This window comes from Rhineura floridana, chromosome 2, assembly GCF_030035675.1.
Source record: "Rhineura floridana isolate rRhiFlo1 chromosome 2, rRhiFlo1.hap2, whole genome shotgun sequence".
Lineage (NCBI taxonomy): Eukaryota > Metazoa > Chordata > Lepidosauria > Squamata > Rhineuridae > Rhineura > Rhineura floridana.
The window spans coordinates 82839141-82862712 of NC_084481.1; the positions used below are offsets into that span (position 1 = coordinate 82839141).

Below are 23572 nucleotides of genomic sequence, written 5' to 3' on the forward strand. Positions count from 1 at the left end.
GGTGATTGAGTGAGACCTTTATTTATTTACTTATAAGAATTACCCTCCACTTTACTACATATAGGCTGCATTCACAGATAAAATGTCAGACTTTCTGGCTAATTGTGGTTTACTGTGAATGAGCAGCATGTCCAGTTGTTCCCACTCCACTCTGGCACCAGCAGGATAAACCATTACCAGGGATTATGGTTTGCTGCTCCCTAAAAAGTTCACGTTCCATAAGCCAACAACACACTATGGCTTCAGGTTTGCTTGTAGTCATGGTTTGTTACGGAGCAACAAACCATGAACCCTGATTTGTACATAGCAGGAAACCAAGGCTTCTTGATTTGTTATCCTGCTAGAGTCGCAAAAGTCAATAAAAAGGGTATTCAGACATTAATGACCATTAAAGGAACAGGGCAACCTTACTTTGGGGGCTGAGAAGTTCAGCCTTTTGGTTTGAAAAAAAATAGAGGCACTTTTATCTGATCCCTTACCTGATCATCATTGAGATTTCATTGTCCAGATGCAGAAGAGCACCTCCTCCTGCTCAGGTGAGCCAGCCTCTGCCCTTGTAAGCCATGGGTTTTCCAAATGTAGGACTGAGATTCTTTGGACAGTGTTGTTTCCTTCTACTCATGACATCCCTTTTTGCCAAGCAGAGTCATCATAATATTTGGACTTTCCTTTCACTCAGGCTGTTTGCTTGTATTCAAACCCTTCTAAAACTAATTAATTGCCATGAAAAATTCAATTACTATTTCAGCCAATTGCCAAGCTGCTCATGGCTTTGAGTCAAAAACTTGTGAGACCATACAGTTTCCCTTTGAAATTAGAAAACCAAGAGCCAGCATTTATTCAAAACTCAGCTGTCATTTTCTTTCAGAGTTTTAGAGCTCTTTGGAGGATCCTGTTTTAGGGATTGCATTAGCAGCAGTTGGTCACTTGAGCTGAGAAGTAACATGTTCTCAGGATCCAATTTTGTCTTTTGATAAGGACCGAAGTATGGTGGGGCTGGGAACCTTAGGTTCACTCAACAACATGTAGCATTGAGACTGCTTGAAATTATGTCCTTGTGGCAACTGCTCCATGGGGCCAAGTATTAATGTGCATTGTCTTGCCATGTGGATTGCCCCTTGCCACATGGTTTGACCCAATGCTATTTTGAAAGAAATCTTAGTAGTCTATATGGAATGGAAAGATCTGGTGTGAGACCAATCCATGAGGTGAGCCACGTCATAGAGTCAATCGTCTGCAAGGAGCAGCATCCATGGGGACACATACAAAGATAAGATGAGCCCTGTTGGACCAGACCAAAGGCCCACCTAATCCAGTATCCTGCTCCCACAGTGTCCAACCAAATAACCATGGAAGCCTGCAAGCGGAACATGAGTGCAATAGCACTTGTGATGTCCAGCAATTGGTACGCGGAGGCATATTGCCTCTGGTGCTGGACATAATATAGCAATCATGACTACTAGCCATTGATAGCCTTCTCCTCCATGACAATTTCATCATTTCAGATTCAGTTAGCATTCATTTATGTGAAGTAGGTCTTAAGGGGAGGACTTCCTGAGTTATTCTCGACGTTGCTGATGTTGGCGTCTTGAGATTTTGCTGGAATTTTGTGCAGTTGGAATTTACAGACAACATATTTGTCCTTTATTTTTTAAATTCCTTCCAAATAATCCACTGTTGTTTGCGCTGCACATTTATAAGTAGCTTAATATTTTAATTCTGAGCCTCTAATTTGTAACATTTTTTCATCATGGAAAAATTTAAAGCATGTCATGAATTGTTCAGTGTTTGTAACTCCAGCAAAAAAGAGCATGACTGAAAGGGGGTCCTGATTTAGTACCTATTTCACCTTTTGAATGTGAATTGTGTCTACAAGGCTATCTGAGGAATCGGAGATCTACAGACAGAGAAGGATGGAAACCTGGGGCTTTTCTAAATAGTCAATGAATGGGCAGAAAATCAGAGCATCCACTGTATGAGGAAATGCAGGCAGTTTAGGAAAGAGAGGTCCCAAGGTAAAACAAGCTTCCTTGTACTTGTGCATATTAAAGTACATGAAATTGCTGGGCACAATACTATTATTTCAAGGTCAAAACAGCAACTAATGTCAAGGATGATAGGGAAGGTGGGAAGATATGAAGAGCACATTGGAAAATTCAGCCATAACAGAAAGGCCCAACCTGTAGAGAAGATGGAGGAATGCTAGATAGCAGGGAGCTTCAAGAAGAAAATCTTGCTCAGTGATTTAAGAGGTGAATAAAGAAGGTTCTATGAGAAACTTAAAGATGAAGTTCGACCATTGAGGATCTACAGCAATGAGGCAGCAAATAGGGTGGAATCTTGGAACGATTTTGGTCACTGATAGGTATTTGGACTACACTCCTCCCCAAACTGAAGCCAGTTACAATTTTCAGGAATATTGAGCCCATTTTCCCCCAAAAAACTCATATGCGGATCACTCCATTTAAATTGTGCACACCCCTTAAGCTAATCGTTCTGCCCACAAAAAGCTGTATTACTCTTACCTACATTATCTACATTTGTCTTTTTTATCCAGAAGCCCTCTGTCGCAGGAATTCCTTGCTCCACTGCCACATTCTTTCAACTGAGAGAAGGAGACAGAATAGATGCAAAAACAATTGGCCAAGAGGCAGTGGATGATCTCATGACCAGCAAATGTATAGAGAAGAGTATCCAATAGATATGGAATGGCATATATACATATTGCCTTGAATATAGAGGCAATTGACTTCCTGCAAGGGAAAATTCCCAATAGTTTCAAGATAATTGGTCCACTTGCCTCTCATCTAAAACCATCTCCTCTTCCTCTGGATCACTGAATAACATTGTGGGGCAGAAAGCACTGTCATCTCAGTTAGCCAGAGCCAGAGTGGGTGGGCACCAAAGCAGCATCAACTCCAACCTCCTTTTCCTCCCCACAAGGGAGGATTATCTACGTGTCAGCTCTTTACTCATCAATTTGGAACACAGGGTGCCACAAGTTGAAGGCAGGAGTGAATAAGTCATATACCCCCGAGCTGTCTTCAGATCAGATAATGCCACATGATACATGGAAGTATATATATGGATACTCTGGTATTTCTTTTATATACAACCTTGTGGCCCTTATTATCTCATTGGCAAGTTTATTTTACATTTACTTTGCAATGCTATTTCAGCCAATGTGCATAGCAAACTAAAGGTTCAGTTTTTTATGTTTCTTACAAACATTTCTCAACATAAAACCAATGTCACCTTACAATAATTGATTTGGGGTTTCAGTGTTTCAAAATAAAACATCATACAGAACGAAATGACAATGTACCATTTGTAATTCAGTAATGTGAGAACATTGGTCAGGGGTCTGATTACTTTTGCAAGGCGCTGTATCATTTGTAAAAAAAACCTTGGCCCCACTCTAGCACACAAGGCTCCCAGAGCAACTAACAAATATCAGTAGTAAGACAGTCCCTGTTCTCAGGCCTTTAATCTAAGAGACAAAGAAACACAAGGAAAACAGAATGAGAAGTAGGCCCATAGCTGAGTGGCAAACCATCTGCTTTGCATGCAGAAGGTCCCAGGTTCAATTCCTGTCCTCTCCAGGTAGGGCTGGGACAGACCCTGCCTAAAAACCCTGGAAAGCTGCTGTAAGTCAGGGCAGACAATAGTGAGGCATGTGGCCCAGGGATCCAACTTGATATAAGGCAGCTTCCCATTTTCCTATGGGAGGGAGGAGGATAAAAGGAAGTTCCAGCAACAGTTCTTGAAGTTACAGTTCTTCTAATGACTAGCTGGGCTGGGAAAAGGACCAAGCAGTGACAGGGTAGAGACATACTCATTGTTCTGCCAATTCCAGTGTGTCTCCACCTCTCTATTCTGAAAACAGGCACATGATGCTAGTCAAACCCCACCCCGTTCTACTCTAAAACCTGGTGGGATCAGCTTCATAACAGCTTTCACAACTGATGGGCAGATCAACCCGTTGCCCTTCCAGGTGAGACCAATGGAAACGCTTTGCTGTAGGCAACTAGCGTGCTCACAGCCACAGTGTACAAGGTGGGGTGCAGCTGCTACAATGCCCTCCTGGCTGTGGTGGTGCTGCCTCCACTAGCCAGAACTGGAGTGGGGCGAGGAAGGGCAGTAGCAAAGTCACAGGTAGCATGGATTGGCAGGTGCTGGTGCTGGTGTGTATGCATCAGCACTCACCACGGCAAATCCACTTCACACTCCACCACTGAATTCAGGAAGCCTGATAGAATGCCTATCATTAGGAGACAGGGCTAAAGGCAGCTGTTGTCTCAGCAGAGGTGATGGAACAGCCCTGCTTCTCGTCTCCTCCCCAGCTTTGCAGCCTGCTGCTGCTGCTAGGTGACATTGTAAACTAAATGAATGAAGGACACACCTTGATAACAGTTGTAGAGCAGAACCACTCAGTGATTTATGTTCTTCCAGAAGTGGCCGGTGGGACAGGGTGTAGAACCACCATCCGAACTGCAGTGTCACTGCCGCTTACCGAGGCAGAGCAAAGTGGTGATGAGGTTGGGATTACTTGGGTGCACCAGTGGAGCCAATCCGGTGGTCCCGCTGATGTGCCCAGAAAGTCCTGCTCTTGCTGCTGCCCTGCCCCATTGCAGAAAGTGACAGGTGCCCCCACCACACTGGTCACTCCTGCATTCTTCTGACTCTAAAGAGAATATTGAATTTGTTGTAGTTTTGTATATATTGCACCGGAGTGCAGAAATAAATGTTCTGGTAAGACTGATAGTTGAAAGAGAAAAAAAACTTAAGGTTTATTATTACTGGGAAATAAAGTAGCATTTAAGTAAAGACATGTGGCCATTGCAGAGCCATGAGGATTGCACTTGGAAGAGCCAAAGAAAGGAAGAGAAGGAAGTAGCATGAGGAAACACAAACAAGTAGTTACTAAAGAGGGAATCATCAAGGGAAGTATAGTTTGTCTTTCTGTCTGCTGCCTCCCATTGGTTCAGTTTACTTGTTACAATTGCTGTTGCTTTACTCCCAATAGAATTGTGGTATTCTTCTATATCGGATGGGCAACCTCCAGCCTCTGGGCCAATCATGGTCCCCCTCCCAAGGGGTCCAATTTGGCCCATGGGGCCACTCACCCCAAACCATGCCCACCCGCCCACCTGCTGTCCACAGGGCGGGTGAGCAGGGTTTAATCCTGCCTTGGTTATGTGATCCTGCTCCCTGCAGGGAACAAGATTGCACAGCCAAGGCAGCAGGATTTAACCCTGCTCACCAGCTAAGCGGAGATTGAAGCGCTCTTGCATGCATAGGCAAGCTGCTTGGAAGAGGCTTTTGCAGAGGCATTAAGACAGTTTATATCCTCCTGTTTGCTCAAACAGAAGCAAGGGGCTGCCTTAAAGTCTCCCCGGTCAGGGAGTTAAAAAGGGAGACTTGCAAAAGTGTATTCCAAGTCTCTCCACATTTCCCTTTTAATGATCTGCAAAAGGGGACTTAAATGGGTATGGGGGAGACTTGAAAGAGGCTTTTTCATGTCTCCCCCCTTCCCCTTTAAGCTCCCAATCATAGAGAATTAAAACGGAAGTGTGTAGATACTTGGCAAAGGCTTTTGCAAATCTCCCCCCTCTCCCTTTCAGTCCCTGATTGTGGAAGCTTAAGGGAAGTGAGGGATTTTGACAGATGGGTGCCACCGCCTGCCTGCCTGCCAATCGTAGGATGTCATAATAATGCCATGCAATTGACAGATGAGTGGCCCCGCCCATCTATCATATTTAACCCACAAGACAGATCCTGATAAGGATCTGGCCCATGGAGCCAAAAAAAGTTCCCCACCCTGATATATAGGGTTCCAGTTCTGGATGTACTTCCACAAGGGTCAATCTCATTGAACTCAGTTGGTCTTAACTCTGAGTAAATGCGCACAGGATTGCTCTGCTAATCATAACCTGTTCTAAATATTTTGCCTCTGTTCAGCCCTTCCTTCCAATCATATAATTCTTCTTTTTTTAGCAGTTTTGTGTAGCAGTTTTGATAACAACTTAAGATACATTGTATATTTATATTATGATGTGCAAAGGACCATACAAACATATTCTGTGGGTTGTATCCAACTGTAAATTCTACGTGGCATATACCCATTGAAATTAATGGACCAAAGTTAGTCATGTCTATTAATTTCTGTTTATGTTGGCCAACTATCTAGAATGGTATACAGTTCTTTGACACAGGAAGAAGGGATGGTACCATGGTCTCTCTATGATTCACACAAACATCCCCAAAACAGAAGACATCAGGCACCAAATAAGCAAAGTATGCTGGGGTTTTGTGCACCTAATTTTATTTATTTATTATTTGATTTATATCCTGCTCTTCCTCCCAGCAGGAGCCCAGGGTGGCAAACTTAACATCTGGAAAGGCTCTCAAATCCCTGCATCTATTCATAATTGTATGTAGGATGCGGTGAACTCTTGAAAAGAGCTATGCAAATTCTAAGTATTATTGCTATTTCTGCCACTGCTAATCCGGGGGGCGGGTACAACTCACTTTTGGCCTCTCTCTTCCCGGCCTCAGGGCTTGGATATACTATTTCCTCATCGTTTATGGATGAGAAATTATACATGGTATTTGATAATTTAAGGGAGTACTTTCTTTGCATTTGACATGATGGAATAGAAAGTTGTGTCCTATCTTTGTGCAAATAAAATATCTAAGAGGAATAAGAAGTGTAAAGAATTCCTGCAGTTTAAATGTTACTTTTATATAGAAATGTTAAGCGGACAAACTTTTAAATTGACTGACACATTTTAATAAACAATAAACGATTACACAGTAGCATCAACAGAACTACAATTATATGATGGCATATGTAGAAGAAAGAAGATAAGAGATGCTCTTAACTTCATGAGCCAGAACACATATAGATAACCTGTCCACTGCAAATGTAGCGTATAAATCAAGAGTTTTTAAAGATGCTTTTTCCTCTCGACCTCTGGAGTTGGCTCCGGATTACTGTTTGTGCATGACATTAATTGGATTGTGTCCCTTTCTCGCAGCTGCAGTGCTGAAGCTGCCCCTGAGTCCCCTTCCAAAGAATCATGTGAACTTAAGAAGGATGACCTCACTTTTGGGGAGGACTGTCATCAACCCACAGTGAGTTGCATGGCGTGGGCAGAAAGGACTTCTATAAGTGTTGGGTCAGGGAGCTCTCACTTCACTTGCTATTGCAGCTCTCAGCCATTCTGCCCTCCTGTCACTCATCGCCTCCTGGTTCTGTTCCCCATTCCTCCCTCCTCTCCTCCCCTCATCTTTCCCCACCTCCACTCTTACTGCTTCTGGATGGCAGTGAAGAACAGGCTGATGAATGAAGGCACTTAAGGTCCATCCACACTATGGCACAAATCCAGTTATATGTTACTAAAGGCCCCTCCAGACTGGTGGTTTTTTGTGGGTATATTCTGCAATGTTTCATGAACGCAATAGTGCATTAGCGGTGGATTTATACTGGACGTTCCACACATAATTCCACTTTATTAGTTGTTCTGCAGTGTTTTCCTGTTACTGCCATCTGAAGGGGCACTTTTGCCCTATAACTCAACAAATGCAGGACAAAACAACAACCTGGAACATTTGTGCTATGAAAAGATACATGATTTCAGCAGGAAGCCATGGGACATGCACCAGTTGGAAGCAAAGCAGTATGTTGCCTTGAAAGTTTTGCAGGACCAAAAAGTATTGAAAGTGGGATTGCATATAATTGCCCTGATGCATAATAAACATGAATAATCATAAATCCAAAATAAAAAAGTTGCCTGAAGGGCCCGCGAGTACCATTGAAAGCAACAGGACTGAAGTTGTGACTAACTAGCCTCATTAATTGCACAATTAACTTACTTGTCACAAGTAACATAACATTAGCTGGATTGGGCGCAGGGCATTTTAAAATTGGTCTGAGACTTGTTCATTGTCATGGCTTCCCCCATCAGGAGCTGTGTGAACTGCAGTTGTGTGAGGGTGCTGAGAATACTTGTAATAGCAATCTGTAGATCGGAGATGGAGAACCTCTGGATGTTTTTGGACTACAGCTCCCATCATACCTGGCCATTGGCCTTGCTGGCTGGGGCTGATGGGAGTTGGAGTCCCACCAGCATCTGGAAAACCACACGTTTCTCATCCCTTTGCAGAATACAGTTCCTTGATCTCTAGGCTAGGATGCATGACAATTAAGCCAATCTGGAAGTGGTTGAAATATGTAGTATGGACAAACATTCAGCCTTCAGAAAGTATAAGGGATGGCATGGAGAGGAATCCCCATTTCATGCTAGATCTAGCACTTATGGATTGGGGGTCTAGTAAGTATTTGACACCAGTTCTCAGGGATAGAGGTGTGGACTGCAGACGGGTGGCAGGGTAAGGAGAGATGTTACCGTTTTGTCTGGACTAGAGCTGCTGCTGTGATACATACTGACCGCATATGATTGCTCCTCCTGCTAACCCTGCCACGTAGCCCAGTAAAAATGGAATGTTCCTTGCTGCCTGTCAGATCATAACACTACATACATCATATATGCCTACAAATAGCTACAGACAGATTTCATAAATGTTTGTTTAATATAAACTGACAGCTCCTATTTTGCCTCCTTAGTTAAGTGGGTGTGACTGGCCGCCTCAATAGAAATTGCATGATAGATAGAAGAAACAAAGTTTTTAGAGGCCAGGGAGTTTGGGTGTTGGTGAAGATTTAGGTATCTCATGTATTGTTTAGTACAAACCTACCCCCCAACCCCCTTCTTTTCCTTCCAGAACTCCAGTCCCAGTTACCACAGATCCAGTTCTGACATCTCATGCGAAACTTCGGACTGCACCAAAGCTCAGCGGGAGTGTCGGTTGCGGCCTCATTTCAGCGATCCGATGCCGACAGATGCAGTGAAGAGGAAACAACTAGAGCTGAAGATCGCTGCAGTAGCACGTCAGCATGCCCAGAAGCACCGGCAAGAGAGAGAGACCAGTACGTCTCCTGCCTTTTGCTCTATTTGTGTGTCACTCTGTCGGTCATTGTTCTCGGTATGTTTTAACATTAGGTTAATATTTATCATTCAGGGAGATCTTCCTTAACTCTGGCAAATGTAACCTCTAAACATTCCCACTCAACAGTCATGAATTGTGCCTTGCTGCCTGCTGCAATCTCTTATTCCAGGGTCTCCCCAGAGGAGAGGGAACATGGCAGCAGCTGCTCCTCCAATGTGCTGTTTGTCCGTGCATTTGATAATTATAGCAAAGAATCTGGCAGGCACCAATTGGGGATGCTTTGAGGCTGTAAGGCTGTGTCCTAATGCACACGTGGGACCAAACTAGCTCCTGGCAAATGCAGAAATGGAGAGATGCAAAGGTAAGGCAGCTCCACCACAGCTTCATGTGTGAAGTCCAGGTCTAGTGTTCTGTCCCTCTAGTTATCTATATCTTTGGTTTCATGCATGATAGAGCAAAAGGCGAGTAGGACCTGGAACAATTGTTCTGCAAGTGCACAGAGCAGATGGAGCCACTGATAGATTACTTCCACCTATTACTGCATGGTTCATTAGGGCAGGTATGTTCGTTCCAGCACACCTGGGCCAAATGCCAAATGAGATCTTCCTTTTCTTCTGTAGCTGTTGAATTAAAGAGAGGCTCAGAAGCAGAATGTGTTTTTTACATGCAGTAAAGTTGACCTGCATAGCTTGTGACTCACCAAGCTGAACCTAGTCATGCACTGGAGCCCATCAGGGGTTTGATAAACCTCTGCTTGCTTGCTTGTTTGCTGTGTTCCTTGGACTGCAAATACAGACAAGCACCTGGCAAGCAACGTAGATGTATTTGGGTTGGTGGTTCACAAGCTGTCTAGGGCTGCTTTAGGGAACTAAGCCCAAGGCTCTGAAGATAACATTAAGCTGGATGGACAGTTTGACTGACGCAATACAAGGAGTGTTTCTGCCTATTTTTTCAAATGGCCTAGTACTGTGGCTTTAAGAGCAGTCTGAGCAATCAGGTAAAGCTTTTCTTAGCATGGAGATAAAGTGATGAGAAAAACTTCATGTCATGGTCCCGCCATCTTCTCCTTTCTGTGTGAAAATGCCACGGCACTGCAACGCCCTGAGACCTAGGTTCTCCCTGCCTCTGCTTTCATGTATTTACTCTGCAGAATCCACCCTGGTCACCAGGGGGGGAAAGGGCAGGATAACCTTTTCACTGTTGGATAAGTGGGTCTGAGTTTACTGCTCGAGGAACCAAGTAATGGGAAGGTTCCATTGCTAACAAAGCAATTTTCATTTTTTTTTTCATTTTTTTTTCTGCGCAGGCCCAGCACTGACTAAAGCCAACCTCAATTACCGCAGCAACGCTGATGAGAAGCATTGTGTTCTTGGTGGCTCCTTTCGTTCCAAACACCGCTGGAGCAATGTTAGCAGCCTCAGCACTGACAGCGGCATTGTGGGAGGGAGTGAAGAGAGGGACAACACTGATGCCAGCAGCGGAGGAGCACCAAGGATGAGGTCGGCTGAGATGGAGCGGGCCGACAGCGGCATCGGCCAAGCATTGAGTCGGAAGTGGAGGAGCAAGGCGTCTGAGACGCTGGCATCTTTGCAGGCTTGGGAAGCCCACCGGCCATGCACTGACTGTGGGGGGAGACATTTCCCGCTGGAGACTGATGTCCAGAACCAGAACCAGAGGCGGGCATCGCTCTGCGAGAAGTGCCTGAAGTGCCGCACAGAGCGGAAGGAGTCAGTGCTGGAATTTGTGAACACAGAAGCCAGTTATGGAGAGGACCTACGGATCATCAAAGAAGAGTTCTACCTTCCCATGCAAGCTGCTGGCCTCCTAACACAGGATCAGTTGCTGGTGGTTTTCAGCAACATACAGGAGCTCATTGACCTCAATGAAAACTTTCTGGAGTACCTTCAGGAAGAGATTGACCAGGCCTTTGAGCAGGTAGAGTGAGTGAGTGAGTGAGTGAGTGAGTGAGTGAGTGAGTGAGTGAGTGAGTGAGTGGTTGGTCTCAGGTTTCTTCTCCATTTCCCCTTCCACAAATGATGATTTACTTTGTTGTTATGGCAATTGAAGGTTGTCCCACTAATTAGAAAGGCCCAGTGCTTAATGAGCAGGTAAAGGAACTGAGGGCATCAGGACCTGGTCTGTGTCTCTCTGTCTGATTTTAGCTGCTGAAAAGGGGAAGGGTGTAGCTCAGTGGTCAAGCATCTGTTTTGCATGCAGAAGGTCCCAGGTTCAATCCCCAGCATCTCCAGGTAGGGCTGGGAGAGACTCCTGCCCGAAACCCTGGAGAGCCAATTGCAGCCAATTTAGATAATACTGAGCTAAATGGACAATGGTCTGACTCTGTATAAGGTAGCTTCCTATGCTGTTGTTACATAGCATCCCATATCTTTATTTTTCCTTCTCTCAAACATGTGAGGGGGGAAAAAATCTGCCCATGGGCTGGGGAAGAAAGCCACTGCTGAGATTGGATGCACCCAGGATGCTGCAAATTGCCTCCACTTCTCTGTGAGTGACAGCAAGATGCATGAATTCAAGAAACCTAGGGCAAGATCACTTGGTGAACATGCATCTCAAAGCTGCTTGGCCCCTTTTCTCTCTTGAATCTCTGTGCCAGGCTTCCCCAACCTGCTGCCCTCTAGATGTTGTCGGACTCCAACTGCCATTAGCCCCAGCCAGCATGGCCAATGGTCAAGGGCAACAGGAGGTGTAGTCCAAAACATTTGGAGGGTGCCAGGTTGGAGGAGGCTGCCCTGCCCTGTGAGTCCTTTTGGCCCCATGTTCCTGAATAGGCCAATCTGGGACTATCTTTATGACATGTGAAACTGGCCCTTCAGCCCTTTTGTTTCCTGCTTGAACATCAGGGCATTTGCTGCCCAGTGAGATCTACCATAAGTAACAAACATTGCCAGATTTCCATTGGCTGAAGTAGAACAATGCATGCAGACAGATGGCTGTGCTAACACCTAAGCACAGTGAATGGCATTTACACACCGCTGTGTATTTATATTATGCCTTGTGTTTTATTACGGGCCCTGAAAGAAAGCATGAGATCCATTGTTTACAGCCGCGTTCAAGGAAGCCCATTTGCCCATGGAACAGCAATTAAAAGCAGCGTTGCTTGCCAGCAATTGCCAGTGGCTGAGAACAAACACGAGGCTAGTTAAATCCTTAAGTGTTATTTGAGCCACGCTCCAAACTGGTTCTCTTTCTTAGAATGCACTCAAGGTTATTTATAATCTGCTGGAACTGCAGTTCTTGATAATTCACTGTGACGGACAAGCAGCCTGTTCCAAGTACAGAGCTCTCAGCCCTGTTGTCGAACTTTGCAAGTCAAATGGGGGACAGATTATTATTTTTAAGGTGGTCATCTTGGGAAAGGGCCAAATCTCAATCGAAGAGCACATGCTTTTCATGCAGAAGCTTCTAGGTTCAATCCCTGTCTTTGCCAGTTAAAAAGAGAGAGAGAGAAAGTAGCAAATGGAGTGAAAAACATGCACCTAAGAAAAACACTGGCAGTCTGAGTAGATGGATGGATGGACAAATACTTAGAGAACAGCTGTAGGCCAGTGTAGAGCACCTGGTTTATATACAAAGGTCCGGGCATCTCCATGTAGGGTTGGGGAAGATTCCTGTGTTAAACCCTCAAGGGCTACTCCCAGGCAGTGTAGACTAAGGTTGAGGGATCTTTTTCAGTTCAAGGCCCATATTTCCTCATAGCTAGCCTTCTAGGTACTGCATACACCCATACCTATTCATACACACACAAATTCACACACACTCCCCTCCAGCTATTATCTATTATTATTTATTATTGAAATAATTTATATACCACTTTTCATTTCAAGAAAAAATATCAAGGCAATTCACTTAAGCAATTAAGTTTTGAATTGCTGGAACAGTGTGTGAGTGTGATCTTGATGGAGACTGCAGCTGGGGAGAATTAACCCTCCTTTTACCAGTTGCAATCACCATCAAGATTGTGGTCCCCCCCCCCACACACACACAAATTAGGTGTGAAAAACAGCCTCTCTTTGGGGACAATGGGACTTCCCCCCCCAAACTTAATTAACATGCAGAGGAGGGATTGTTAGTGGGCAGGTTGCAGTGCATGGAGAGTTAGATAAGCAAATGGTATATGGCATCTTCCATAGTCATGGGAATAGGCAGGCCTTCAAGTCCGTCATCCCATCAAATAAACAGTCTTGAGTATCAAACTGAAGACAATAGTTTTTTCAGAAATGCAGATCACATCCATACCATATATTTTAAAGCACTCTTATACCACTTTAACAGTCATGGCTTTACCCAAAGAATCCTGGGTGAATAAAAAATACAGAAGATATTTGATATCTTTAGTAAACCAGAAGCACTTTAAAAGGGGGGAAATGGGTGCAGATCACCCCACTGGCGCCCAGGGCAGGTGGGGCTTGAGGAGAGAGGCAATGTTTGTTTTTTGCTGCATCAGCTCCAGGCTGGCATAGCAAAAAGGCCCAGATTGGATCTGTTATGATAACGTGCTGGTGCTTTGTCCCTCCTTGCCTCCAGTTGCTTCCCATTTCCCTTGGTTTAGGTAGGCACAGAAGGACTGGGTGGAAGGACACCTCTGCCTTGTCCAAACCTCCTCCAGTGCAACAGATTGGGGTTTGCCCTGGCTGTCATTGATTGGGTTTTTTTTACGGAATTCTTGCCAATTGCATGTCCCCATAATATTCTGAATTGTAATGATCCTGGGAAGTTGGAGTAATGATTGCTGCACCTCCTCTTTTCATAGTGACCTCCTTCCACTACTTTATTCTTCTGCACAAGTTGGTATTTTTACCATGTGCTGTACCCATTTTTAGCTGTATTATATTTTTGTAAGCGTCACGCTACCCGTGACAGTTACAGGTAAGGCAGGAAAAGTGAAATAAACTGCCGCAGCAAGAGGAGAGGCAGCAAGAAGGTAAGTGGTGGAGGTGGGAGCTGCCCAGGAGTGGGGGGAGTGTGACCAGGACTGCAGCAATGACGTGCCTGCATGACCAGGCCTGGAGCTTGGCTTCACCAGGGAGTGGGAGGCCAGCCAGGGGAGGGGAGTTCTGGCACCTCCTAGGGTGTTGGTGGGAGGGAGGGGAACTCTGGTGACCCCTGGGGTAGTGGGGAGTTCTGGTACCCCCTGGGGTGGTGGTGAGGGGAGGAAAGGGGAGGGGATCTCTGGCGACACCTGGGGTGGTGATGGGGGGGAAGGGGAGCTTTGGCGACAATTGAGGGGAATGGGGGAAGAGCTATGGCAAGCCATGGGGGGGCTTTGGTGACACAGGGAGAAGGGGAGGTTGGTGATGGTAGGCGGGGTTGGCAAGTGAAGCGAGAAGGGGCGGAGCCCCTAGTAGCCTTTAAAAAAATACAAAAAAGCAGTATTACTCCAGATTATCCAAACAGTATATTATAGATTATTTTTCTCACATACGGTTTTGGGCAGGGCCAGCCCCAGGCATGCCAGGGCTCTTGGGCATCAGCTTTTCCCGGGCCCTGGTGTGTGTGTGTGCTCACGTATGTGGAGCCCTCATGCCCCCCGTCGTCTGTCTTTTAGCATTGCCATTTACCAAGATGGCGGCCACGGTTTCCCTAAGGGGATGAAGCCTCTGCCGCCATCTTGGTTGATGGCATGCGTGCATGCTACACGCGGGCATCTCTGCCATCAACCAAGATGGCAGCAGGGGCTTCAGCACCTTAGGGAAACCTCGGCCGCCATCTTCATTAATGGCAGTGCTAAAAGGCAGGAGACAGGTAGGTGGGGCAAGGGAATGTAAACCGCCCAGAGAGCTTTGGCTATGGGGCGGTATATAAATACAATAAATAAATAATAAATAAATAAGGGAATGGCGGGCAGGCAGAAGCTGCTGTCCTGTGATCCGCTTCTGCTGCCGCAGATTGCAGAAGGTGAGCGGAGGGGCTCCTCAGGGGCCCCTGTAACTCCAGGGGCCCTTGGGCCAATGCCCCACCTGGCCACCCTTTAGAACCGGCCCTGGTTTAGAGTAAAAGATGAATTTAAGTAAGCATTTCAAGAATTTTTATTAAAAAGTGTAATGTAAAGTGGTTGAGATAGGGACAGTTTTGGGAAATGGTGACATGTGAAAAGCAGTGAGACCACAGCATTCAATAAGTGCTTATGAAACTAAAGATCCCAGGCTATGGTCGGAAGGCATACGAGGCCAGCACTCTGCTGAAGGTAAGCAGGGTCAGGTCTGGTCAGTGCCTGGATGAGAGACTGCCTGGGAACCATATGTAAGCCGCCTTGGGTTTCAATCATGAAAACAGAGGCGGGGTATAAATGTAATTAATAATAATAGGAAAGTTATGGACAGAAATGAGATGAACTTAAAAGGGATGATGCAAACACACTCATAATTAGACTCGGTGATATAGCCACAGAATGGCAATTCAGATACCCTTGGATTGGCCTTTGAGTAGGCATGGGAGAGAAATTTGATTCAGTTTGCATTCAAAGGTGAACTTACATAATTTGCACTTTTCCAAACAATACACAGACTGAAACACAGCCATCCAGATTCACACTTCTCCAATGCAGTTCGCCAGTCAAGTAATGTGTAAAAAAGGCACATACTAGGATAAAGTGTATGTAGAAATGCATATGCTGTATTAGTAAAAATTGCAAACAAAAATGCATTATATTAGGGGAAATCACTTTGCAAAAAATGTGTGTATTAGACAAAATTGCATACAAACACATATATGTTAGGAGAATGCTGATGAATTTTCAGGAAGACTTTTTAAAAAAACAAATGAATATTGCAAACTGATGTGGAAATGACTAGAACTGAACCTAAGACTGAAAAAATGAGAAATTGTGAGAATCCGTCTCTGTCCTTGAGACAAGCTGTTTGTAGGATTATATGCAAATGTTGTATTTCCAAGAATTGCATGTAATGCATTGCGCTGATAATTTAATCTATGGAAGACTGACTTTAATATCATGTGTTTTCAAACTGTAATAAATATAGAATGCTTGTCTCCATTTTGAATTTTATATGTAATATATATATATAAAATCTGCATTTATATGTAATTCGGTGCCTGTACTGATGTGTTCTGTAACTCTGAAGCCTTCACTGCCAACTTGATTAGGGAGGTGTAACCTTCCAGCCCCTGGACCACTGTTTGGAGAACAGATTGCAGAAGTTGGAGTTCCTGATACAGGTTCAAAGAAAAAACTAATTGCATTTTTGCTTGTTGGTTTCAGTGCTCAAAAGACATTAATTACTCAGAATGCACCCAGACTGTAATCCATGGAAAATGTGACAGAAATAAACCAATTGTTGAGTCAGTTATCATGTGGCACGTTGATAAAGTAGAATCCAAGATCAGCTGGGAATATTAACTAGTGATTGTGTGGTGGGATTGGGATGCCCTCCTGATGTTGGCATTGCTGCAGATTGCCTGAGAAGGGCTAGGATGGGGCAAGGCAGTGGTGAGGTCGGAGCTGTGTGGACATCAATCCAGTCCTCATACTGGTGTGCCCACACAGACCTGAGCTTGCTGCTGCCCTGCCCTGCCCCATCCCAGCCCCATCCAGGTAAACTGCAGACACACCAGTGTCAGAAGGGTGGCTCCACTCCATCACACTCACCACTGTTGAATATTAGGCCAGTGGCTTTTAATGGCCCCATGTACCTCCACATCTCTGGCTGATGGATGTCTCATGTTGTGTGTTGGCAGGGCGATGATGACCTCATGACTGTGTGCATTGGTGAAATATTCCTGGAGTTTGTCAATATGCTGCCAGCCTTTCAGACGTACTGTCTCCAGCAGGCGTCTTCAGTGAACATGCTCAATGCATTGGAAAAAGAGAAGGAGTTGCTCAGGTGAGGAGACCTCTGAATTGTGGGTAGATAACATGTGGACATGAGATTCCAGAGTGTGCAAACTCATTTAGGCATAGAATCAGAATCATAGAACAGTAGAGTTGGAAGGGGCCTATAAGGCCATCAAGTCCAACCCCCTGCTCAATGCAGGAATCCAAATCAAAGCATTCCCGACAGATGGCTGTCCAGCTGCCTCTTGAATCCCTCCAGTGTCGGAGAGCCCACTACCTCTCTAGGTAATTGGTTCCATTGTCGTATGGCTCTAACAGTTAGGAAGTTTTTCCTGATGTCCAGTCAAATAAGAAGGCATTGTCAGGGGTGGGCTGTTAGGAAAAAAATTGAAGCCTGTTCCCCAGGTGTCCTGAGTATTTCTGGGTAGGTACTGTGTTCAATAGATACTGAATTAAGCAGGGGTGGGCCGGGATTGATACGGGTTACTGGGTAGGATATTAACTCAGGGAAATAAATTAACTTGAGATGACCTTATCTAGAGATGATTTGAAGTTGGAATAATGAATGGGGGTAATTGAGGGGGCTTTACATTGATTTGGAGTAGGAGCTGTCGGGAATAAAATTGGAAGCAAATGAGCTGAAGAGGGACTGATCTGGGGAGGGGTGCAAAATAATGGAAGAATTTATTTTGGGTGTTAGATGGGAAGTTAGTTGGCTTGCTTTCTGTAACTTTTAAATTCTAAATTTGCATCTGTACATAAAATTAGCATATGCAAATGCTATGCAGATTTGTACCTATGGCTCATGTCCTGAATCTTTTACGTACATAGCAACACCCCTGAGAGCAAGCATGGTTTGCAGACAGGGAATCACAGACAATCAGGGTCTCTTATTAGAATATGTGGCATCGACTAGAGCTGAGGAACTGCAACTTCTGAGGTTGACCAACAAAAGCATGCTGCCAACTGTGACCTTATCAAAACAATGAATTCGCTGTATCCATCCACCTGTGACTTTCCTAGTATTTGTATGGCTGCCACTAAGGTGGATTTTGACTAGCTTCCTAACCCCACTTCCTGGGAATCTCAGGCCAAATACATCCTCCAGGGTGCTCTGCCTGGCCCTCAGGATTCTTCCCATGCCACCTCCCCACTTGCTGCATGCATGTATGTTTTTCCATGTTCTTGTGCCTGCTTATCAAAAATTTTATTTTTTAACTCGCTGCAGGATATTCCTCAATGTTTCCCAGAATGACAATACAGCACTTCGCCGCATGAATCTGCGGTCCTTCCTCATGGCTCCACTGCAGAGAGTCACCAAATATCCACTTCTCTTGAGCCGCATCATCAAAGCCACCATTGAGTACCACCCAGATCACAGCAGCCTGAGGGAGGCCAAGAGCCGCATTGAATCACACTTGGAGCACATAAACATGAAAACCAAGCAGGAAGGGAACTCATGGACTCTGCGTTCCTTCCGCCAGGACAGCAAAAAGAACAGAGAAGTCATTAACATTGAAATGAGGGAAACGGCTATCAAGACTGTGGGCTGGCTGCGGGAAGAAACCCGCTTTGTCATGGAAGGGCCTCTGCAGCTGGCCCAACCACCTGATGGGCAGTGGGTTAAAAAGGGCAGCAAGACCTTGAAATTCCAGAACATGCAGGTGCTCCTCATGCTCAACATCAGGCGTGCATCTGAGTCTAGCTTCGAACCCGGGGAGCCAGGGCTTGTGAAAGATGCAGTATTGATACTTATTAAGGACAAAAACAATGGGAAGTTCAGTTTGCTCAGGGATCCCTTGAGACTCAGTAACTGTGTAGTCTCTGTGGATCCTGACTGCGACGATACATTTGAACTTCTTGAGATTAGGCGGGAGTCTTTTGTGTTCCGAGATGGTGACAAGGCACGGACTCGCCACTGGTTCAGACAGATACGGAGGTACTCTCAGGAGCTGGGCTCCTGGAAGAAGCGGCGGAATGCCTTGCCCAACATCATGATAAGTGCATCTCACAATAGGCCATGAGAGGATCCCTGACTGTGAAATGACTTGGCTGTGCTCAGAAATTCTACTAGACCTGCTTTGGGGTGAATATCTCCTTTTCAGTGGAGTTGCACAAATGATGAACTTCACCTGGCCAATTTTCATCAGAGCTACCTATGATGACTTCTGTTTTCTACCAAGGAGGAGTTTGTGAAGAGTACCATTTTAATCAGTGTTTCTCAAATTCTAGGAAAATTGTGCCCCATTTTTAAATGTTAGATCTTCCATACAATCCACCCTAGAAACCTCATTGGGTATAGCCACCTGACTCCTACAACATTTATGCCCATTTTGCTCCCAGCTAGTGGTTCCTACCCACACAGCTGCACACCCACCATTCATCTTCTCAACGGCTACACAGCCACCGCCACCACCACCCTGTCATGATCTGTAGCCTGAGGTAACCCCCCAGCAGCCAGTGACTGACAATTCCTTTCATCCCTTTCAGCAAATCCGCTGAAGTAGAAACTCACATTGTGGGAAATTGTGGGCCTCTTTATAGACCTATCAATAAGACATACAAAATTCTGTCCCCCTTTCTTATGAGTGTCCTACAAACTGTTCCTGGAGGCCCAGATTCCCCATTTTTAGAAATGTCTGAAGAGGTGATAAAGTGAAGGTCCCATTGAAAGAGAACTGCCCAAAGAGGTTGTTATCTTGAGAGGAGTCTTGTAGCCGCCTCACTGTTCAAAGTCATTTTCGAAGCTGGTAGCAAAAGGAAAAAGTGTTGTTAGTTTGAAGGCTGCCTGTTAAGTGTGGAATGAAGGTTCAATCTAAGGGACCACACAGGAACTGTAGAAACATAAGGGGTTCTCTGGCTCGCCAAGAGAATCATTTCACCACACCTTGGCAAATGGCCTGAGGAGAAATCAGAGGAGGTTCTTAAGTGGCTAAATTGAGATTCTGGTTAATAGGAATTGTTTGCACATTTTGTAAATAGGTATAGCAGCAAAGACAGCAAAATGTTGTACATTGTCTATTCGGGGGCAAATAGGCCTTAGCCTGTGAAGACTTGCTCAAGGGGGGGGGCTTCAGATATGGGGGGGTACTTGGGATGCCTTCCTATGTGGGGCATAATGGCACCAGATCATGATGAGCAGGTCTCTGGAGAGAAAATATTGAGCTAATATTGTTAATATTGTGGGGATAAGATAGAGTGTGAGATGTCTGACACTGCATGATTGTGCTGGGAAAAGGAATTTTGACCATATATAATAGACTGGTTTCATTGTGCATATATTATAACAGCATTAGGCAACATCCAGTCAAATTTAGAGCAGTATTAACCCAAGTAAAGGAGAATGCTTAGACAGTATAATTAACTTCTCATTTCAGCTTTCTCTCCTAGGAAACATTTCCTTTACCATTTTTGTTAGCTTTTCTTTAAATATCAATTTTCTAGTTCCATCCTCATGCCTAAATAGGAACCAGTTTACTGAGCTTTACTTTGCACTGAATGCATGTAACATGTACATTGAAAGGGAAGCTGAAATATATTCAGAGTTCACCCATGAACATTCCAGAATATCTGTAGAATCCTGTGGATAAGCAATACTCTCTCTCTTTAAGGATCACTGCATTTGTTTGTAAATGGTTAAAAATCCATTGTATACATCCAAGGAATGTGTTAACAGCAGAAATAGTTCAGAACTGTGCTTCTCTTAAGAAGGCTCAATTACCTCTTCTACTTTGTGATTATTTAAATGATGTAATCTAATGTATGTCAGAATTTTAATTAAAAAGGAATCAGTTACATTATTGTAGATTAACATAAAATGTTTTAATAATTATGTTACCTTGTGCTATGATTAAGGTTTTTTTCATTTTCCGTACCAGAACATTCCTACCTCAGAGACAGGTGAGAATTTTTTTAAAAATGAGGCCCTGTAGAACACACCAGTGTGGGTACTATTGAGGTGCAGTGTCCTGAAATAAGCACTTTTCATGAAAATAAAGAACACATAGTCCCTTTGCCTCTATTTTTGCATTGTTTATATTCATGACTTTGGGCTTTTCCTGGTCCACATGTGTTGGCACAGGTCAAGTCCAGTTTCTAATGCACATCTGAGATTGCGCTGTTGGCATGCTTATGCCAGCACAGCACTTGATAATGTCTGCACTGGTTCAGGCAGAAATAGGTCCAAGCATGGAGTCAGCAGTGGTTTATCTCACATCGTATTTGCACTTGATTAAAGAGAGATATTTTTTTGCTGGGAGGTAATGGAAGTGCAATTCACACAGCCAACCCCATACCAGGCAAAAGTATCCTTCCGAATGCAGTACTACAGCCTTGACATTGGTAGGATTCTGGGAAAATATTGTTTGATATCCACGCCAAGTTACTCATTTCCATATCCCTAAACTTAACTGCCCCCAAACCTAGTAGCCAAAGATGCAATGTCTACCCTGGCTTACCATCCCTAGCAACCAAAGAAGCTAACTAGAGTTTTTCTGCCAATGACCTGCTCTAAACGAATGGCTTGCTTAAATAAATGTGAAGAAACAAAAGTAGCTGTTAGGGTGCTATTAACACCTCTTGAGCGGGTCTGCCTTTAACCTGAATCACCTCTTCCTTCCTATACTCTGAAACTTGAGAATGTATAACACTGTGTTTTCATACAACGTAAGTAAACGATACCTGAACTCTCCCTTTGAGACATCAGACGTAACGCCCATGCACAGACACCAGTGGATGGGACAACCAGCATGCATGATGTATTTGATGGAGCATTTCTTCCCCATATTAGCTGACCTGGCCACTGAGATTTATAGGGGAGGCCCTTCTTGTCCTGACAACAATGCATGTGGGGGCTTGCTGTGGAGTGACATGGGATAAGGCCTGTGCTGTAGCACTGCTCTAGCAATTGAATTCTCTCCCCCTGGAGACATGGATGGCCACTGAATAACTGGATTTCTGGCACCCAGTTAAGACACATCCATTTACTGATGCCTTTGGTGGAATTTAATTTGATATAGTTCATTGTCCTCTGGTTATTATGAACATCTTTTTTTAAATGTTTGCAAGAATTTTTAGAAATTTGAAACCCAGTTTGACATGGGTTTGCAATTCAGGCCAGGAGGCAAAATATGGTTTGCCCAGTTCACATCAAGTCATGGATTGTCTGACCCAGGAGGCAAGAGAGAGGGCCTGCAAACCCAAGACATGATCACAAGAATCAAACAAGGTTTTGGCTGTTAAATGTAAATTACGCCAGTGTCTCCATCAGTCACTCTGTAACAGCACAGTCATAGATACATAACCTATTCCTCTCCACTTTTCCTGTTATCTGTGGTTGATTCAATATTTTGCAAGTGCTGACCTTAGCTTTGCACATTTCACTGAAATCACATGAGCTGTATTTGCAATTCTGTAGTCAGTGTTAATTCACCTTGCCTCCTGGTCTTGATTTGTCTCTTTTCTTAGATACATTTTCACACCTTCTCATCAGATTTAACCCTTTTTGTTTAACTTAGTGTCCACGCTGCTCAATTCAGAAAGCAAGTTTTATTGTATATATGTCTAACCTGGGATGCTCCAGCACTTTGGTTTGAAGTTACATTAGCTCTGTGTTGTTTGTCTTATGGCTGTCATCTGCAGATCCAAAGAAATGCACCTAGAGCAGTATGTCCTAAGCTGATTCAAAAAGATTAAAAACCTGCCAATTAGCTATTTGATGTAGGGGAGTGAGGGAACAGAATCTAGCCCCCTGCTGTCCTTCCTAAATGGCAAGTTAGTGAGGTTTTAGTATTTTTGAAAGGGTATCATACATGGGAGCATAGCAATTCCCCATCTGGCTGGAAAGCACATTATGTATTTATTTATTTATTTAGTATATTTGTATGCCGCTTTTCATCACCAGGTGACCTCAAAGCGGCTGCCATAGCAAGAAAACAATAAAATAAAAACAATTCAAAACATCATCATCGTAATAAAACTACAACAGTATCAATAAATAACACTACAAAATATCACAATCAGGCTGGACATTTGTCTGCGCTGATTCCATCTTTTAACGGAGTGAAACAGGGTTGTGTCTTAGCGCCCTCTTTATTTAATTTTTACATTAATTCATTGGTGAAACGTCTATTGGCAGTAAATTCCCACCCCACCCCCCATTCTGGTGAGGAGACATATTTCCTGCCTACTGTACGCTGATGATATTGTCCTTTTATCCCAAACACCGATTGGATTGCATCGCCTGTTAAGAGAGCTTACTTCTTTTTGCAATGACGAACTTTTAAAAATTAATTACGCAAAATGTAAGGTTTTCGTTTTTCCCAGAAGGAGACACAAGTACCGATGGCAAATTGATAATCATTTCATCGATCAAGAATGCTTTTAGTTATCTTGGCATAGTGTTCTACTCTTCAGGCTCCTGGAAGGCCCATCTCGCTAGGTCTGCTGAGACTGCCCAGAAAACGGCTAAGGCCTTACTTTCTTTTTTTTACACAAAGGACAGTTCATATGTTCCCGCAGCTGTTCAGGTGTTTAATGCCAAGGCTCTCGCCCAATTACTTTATGGGATACAGATTTGTAGTGGGGGCAATTATACACTGCTGGAAGTGGTCCAATCCAAATTCCTGAGGACTGTAATGGGTGTCCCGAGCTGTGTTCCTAATGTGGCCCTACGCTTAGAACTGGGTGCCCTTTCAATTGAGACCCGAGCTTGGATGCTTAGACTCAGCTACTGGCTGAAGCTATTATTCA

At 44.3% G+C, this 23572-nt stretch overlaps 1 protein-coding gene across 5 annotated transcripts in view; it reads left to right on the forward strand.

Annotated features, from left to right (window-relative positions):
* Positions 1–20822, forward strand: part of LOC133376631 (uncharacterized) — a 113012-nt gene extending 92190 nt beyond the window's left edge. For all 5 annotated transcript variants that reach the window (XM_061609132.1, XM_061609134.1, XM_061609133.1 and 2 more), the window contains 5 exons: positions 7041–7137; positions 8788–8992; positions 10319–10947; positions 16726–16871; positions 18051–20822. In XM_061609132.1, coding sequence (XP_061465116.1) covers positions 7041–7137; positions 8788–8992; positions 10319–10947; positions 16726–16871; positions 18051–18846 — 1873 coding nt within the window. In that variant the 3' untranslated portion in view covers positions 18847–20822. The remainder of the gene's footprint in view (positions 1–7040; positions 7138–8787; positions 8993–10318; positions 10948–16725; positions 16872–18050) is intronic.
* Positions 20823–23572: the final 2750 nt, after the last annotated feature.